We start from the raw sequence: 3,993 nt of genomic DNA on the forward strand, positions 1-3,993 counted from the left end.
TGCAATAAAATTTTTGAGATAATTTTGCCTAAATTTTAATATTTGGTAAGTATATATATTATACTAAATTTTTTTTACTTTTGCAAATCCAAAAAAGTAAGAAAAAAACAATCTTGGAAATTAAAAAATCAAGCATAATTTGTCCTTTGTTAGACCAAGAAAAATTTTGTGATTTATTTCAAATGCTTCAAACTTTTCAAAGCTGCATCAACACTCCGATACTCAGCTTTTTTATTTTCGGGCAATAAAAAGTGTGCTAGAGGAGTTATCAATTTCTCATCAACTGTAAAATCACTATTATCCATAAAACTGATCAATAATCCCACCACGAGTGTGACAATTGACCCGATTAAAGAATAAAAAAAGTAAGAAATTTTAAAAAGAATAAAAGTCTCATTTGGTACCGTTTCTGGTACCAAAGTTTGGTTGTAAAAAGTGCAATTTTCTGTAGATACAGGTTTTGGCAAATCATTCATTAATCCCTGACTTTGGAAATACTGTGCTGGTACCACGATACCAGAAATTGAGATTAAACCAATTATAGCACCATAAAAAGCGGCCTAAAACAAAAAATTATTTTTTGGGCTTCGTAGTCACATTTTGTACTTTAGCACTAGCTCTTGGTACACACAGTCCTAAAGTAAAAATTCCAAGAATTGGCCCATTTGTTACTGCTTGAAACGTGATGGTCAAAGGGATAATTCCGCCCAAATACTGCATCACAAAAGCCATCCCAAGACACACAATTCCGGCCACCACTACTAACAATTTCAAAATTCCACATTTGGTTTTTTCGGAAATGTGTGGAAGAAACTGTGCCAAAAAATCGACATATATTGTTCCAGCCAAACAATTTAAATTGGCTGATAGGCCACTAAAAATCACAGTTATTTAGAAAATTTTCATAAATTGGGGTACCTCAATCCAGAGCTCATAATCCCAGCTGTGAAAACCCCAGCCAAACCTGGAGCCCCTTTCGCCACTTCCATCACAAAATACGGTACCAATTGGTCGTTACTTGTCACTTCTTTGGTCGTGAAAGGGTCACAATCGTGATAATTTGCATAAATGACAAGTCCAAGTAACACACAAATTGCCTTAATTGCCACTATGCCAATCCCGTAAAAAATGACAGTACTACCAACAAATTAGGATAAAAATTACTAACTACTCACAGTTTGGCCCCTTGTAGTGTGGAAACGGCGAGAAATTTTTGGGCACACGTTTGGTAAACACTCGTGTTACTTAACCAAATGAAGGAAACCCCAATCACAATAGTCCAAAAACTGTGCCTTTTAGTGATGTCAAATTCAAAGCTTGAACCAGAATTTGGGTTTTGGGGTGATGGGGTTTAAGGCACTCACTTGAACAAATCAAGTCTTCCACTGTCAATTGCGCGTGTGCAAATCTCGGTAAATCCCCCAACTGACTTAATTCCTAGCACAAAAACGATAATAACGGATGTTTGAGTGATGATACACTGGAAAGCATCGGTCCAAATCACCGCCTTGAAGCCCCCAATACTGGTGTAAAAAATGCAAGTGGTGCAGACTAGAGGGATTATTGTGGACATCTGAAGACCGGTGGCTGAAATTTTCGGTATTTTTGGTTCTGGTTTCAGTATTTTCATTACCAGTGGATACAGCGAGAGATGCTGCATATATGATTAATGGAAGGATGAGGAACGAGTACAAGATGTAAAGCAAAGAAACCAATTTCTTCGTCCTGTTGTCAAACCTCAATTCGAGGTATTCATAAAGACTGGTGATTTGCAAATTGTAAAATACTGGTAAGTAAATGTAAATTGTTGCAAGAACAACAAAAAACATACTAATGCCGCTTAGGAGGAAGGTTCCACCATAGCGGTAGGCATCGGCTGGTAGGCCTAAAAGAGTGGTACCAGAAATGTGACTAAAAAATTTTTTTAATTTTTTTTTTTTGGAAAAAATAATGCGTTACCTGGCTATTAGCGACATTGTGATTATGAAAGGTTTCATCCTTTTGTCGCCCATCAGATATTCGTTGGCTGTTGATTGCTTGGTACCAAAACAGCCAAAATAAATGCCGATTAAAACACTAATAGAGAGCATCACCCCGAAAAGGATGTAGTCGTACCAAGAAAAAAAAAGCGAAGACGGAGCATGAAAATTATAACTTGATATGTTCATTTTTTGAACAATGTTTTAAAAAACGTAAAATAAAATGGTAATAACTTTCACCGAGTAGTAGAAAATTTTGTCAAAAAATTATTGCACTTACTGATAATTTGGACATAAATATTGCCTTGGAAACGCGATAAAACAACAATAACATACAATTTAACAACTACATATCTAATTTATTTCTCACTAGTAAAACACGGGCAAAAAAGAGAAAACTAGTCAAATTAGAGAAGTATTTCTGTTAAATCAGAAGTATTTATTGCTATTGAAAATGGATTTCCAAAAAATATCGTAATGGTGGTCATTAAAGTTCCGCGTGATTGGTTAAAGGAAATTCCTTGGTTTGTTGTTACAAAAATTGCTTCAGATAATTGCCATTAAAATAAAAAGTGTTGCTTCATTTTTATAATGAGCGTTGTTAAAGCTTATCAAATTTTCATGTAATTTAAAAATACATGAGTTGTGCAAATAATAATCATTTAGTAACCTAATAATAAACAAATGCACAAACCATAAAATACAACAATGTTTTTTTATTTACATTTTTTAGTTACCTACAGGGTGGGCTGTATAAAATATTAAAACAAAATTAAAAACATAAATATTTTGCTTGACAAGTGTCAGTAAGGTAGAATTTTCAAAACTAGAGAATTAATTCAAAAAAGCAAAATAATAGATCGATTTATTTGCAATTAATACAGTTTGCTTCTTTTTGTTTTAAATGAGTATGTTTCATAATAACAAAAATATGTTTTTACCCGCAAACATCACAAAAGTGACCATTTTTATGACTAAATGTCACAGGTAACAGTTTTACCTTTCCATGGAGTAAAAATTCTATTTTTGAGCCTAAACGATTTTACTTTTACCATGACGTTATATTGACATTTGCCAATGTTGTTTCTTTCTTGTTTCTTTCGCTGTTTCAGCAATTTCTAGAAAGGTAAATTGTTTAGCTTTGCTACATAAACTATCATTTTTAGTCCTAATAACATAATAACATAATATACTATTTTGTTTGTTTTTTAAGATTTTATTCTGTAAAAACGTTCTGTCAATCGCTAGAGAACTACCTGACATTTGAGAGCTGTAAAGTAACTTAAAAAATGTATTTTTAACTTGTCAAAATAATAAAAATATAATAACTTTTCTATGTCATAATAAAGAAAAGAGAGAAAAAACATTCTAAGGAACGAAAAAAATTCTTATGTACAAAAGAAAAAAGATAAGATTTACTAAAATATAAATTAATACAAAGTACAAAAGAAAATTATGACGAAAACATAAGAGAAAACAGAAAAATTGAGTGATAAAATTTAAAAAAATAAAAACAATATGAATAAGAAAAAAATAAATAAATTTGAAAAACGAGAAATGATTGTTTTTTGAGATTTTATACTTTAAAAACGTTCTGTCAATCGCTAGAAAACTATTACAAAAAATACCTGACTAGAGAGGTCTAAAGTAATAAAAGAATTGTTAATTTATCAAAATAATGTAAAAATAATATAACTTTACTACATCATAATAAAGAAAAGGGAGAAAAAACGTTCTAAGGAATGAAAAAAACTTTTTATGTACAAAAGGAAAAGACAGAATATACTAAAATATAAATAAATACTAAGTGCAAAACAGAAAAATTGAGTGATAAAAAAATATGAATAAGAAATAAATTCGAAAAACGAGAAACGTGAACAACTAAAAAAATACTAAAAACAGAACGTGAAAATTAAAATTAAAAGCAGAAAATGCTAGACGAAAATAACAAAATAAGAGAGAGTACTTTTTGTAATTGCATTTTCCTTCTTCACACTGCTGAAAAATGTTTCTC

General features: G+C 31.1%; 1 protein-coding gene across 1 annotated transcript; it reads right to left on the reverse strand.

The window, feature by feature from the left end:
• Positions 1 to 81: 81 nt before the first annotated feature.
• On the reverse strand, positions 82 to 2,186 carry LOC123014751 (sodium-coupled monocarboxylate transporter 2-like). The gene is made up of 7 exons (XM_044414011.1): positions 1,960 to 2,186; positions 1,634 to 1,911; positions 1,365 to 1,587; positions 1,176 to 1,316; positions 919 to 1,137; positions 607 to 874; positions 82 to 560 (listed from the first exon to the last, which is right to left on the reverse strand). Exons 1-7 carry the CDS (start codon positions 2,166 to 2,168, stop codon positions 174 to 176), a joined length of 1,725 nt encoding a protein of 574 aa, XP_044269946.1. The 5' UTR covers positions 2,169 to 2,186; the 3' UTR covers positions 82 to 173.
• Positions 2,187 to 3,993: the final 1,807 nt, after the last annotated feature.

The sequence above is a fragment of the Tribolium madens genome, unplaced genomic scaffold, assembly GCF_015345945.1.
Source record: "Tribolium madens isolate multiple individuals breed KSU strain unplaced genomic scaffold, Tmad_KSU_1.1 Scaffold_97;HRSCAF=244;Tcas5.2_LG3a, whole genome shotgun sequence".
Lineage (NCBI taxonomy): Eukaryota > Metazoa > Arthropoda > Insecta > Coleoptera > Tenebrionidae > Tribolium > Tribolium madens.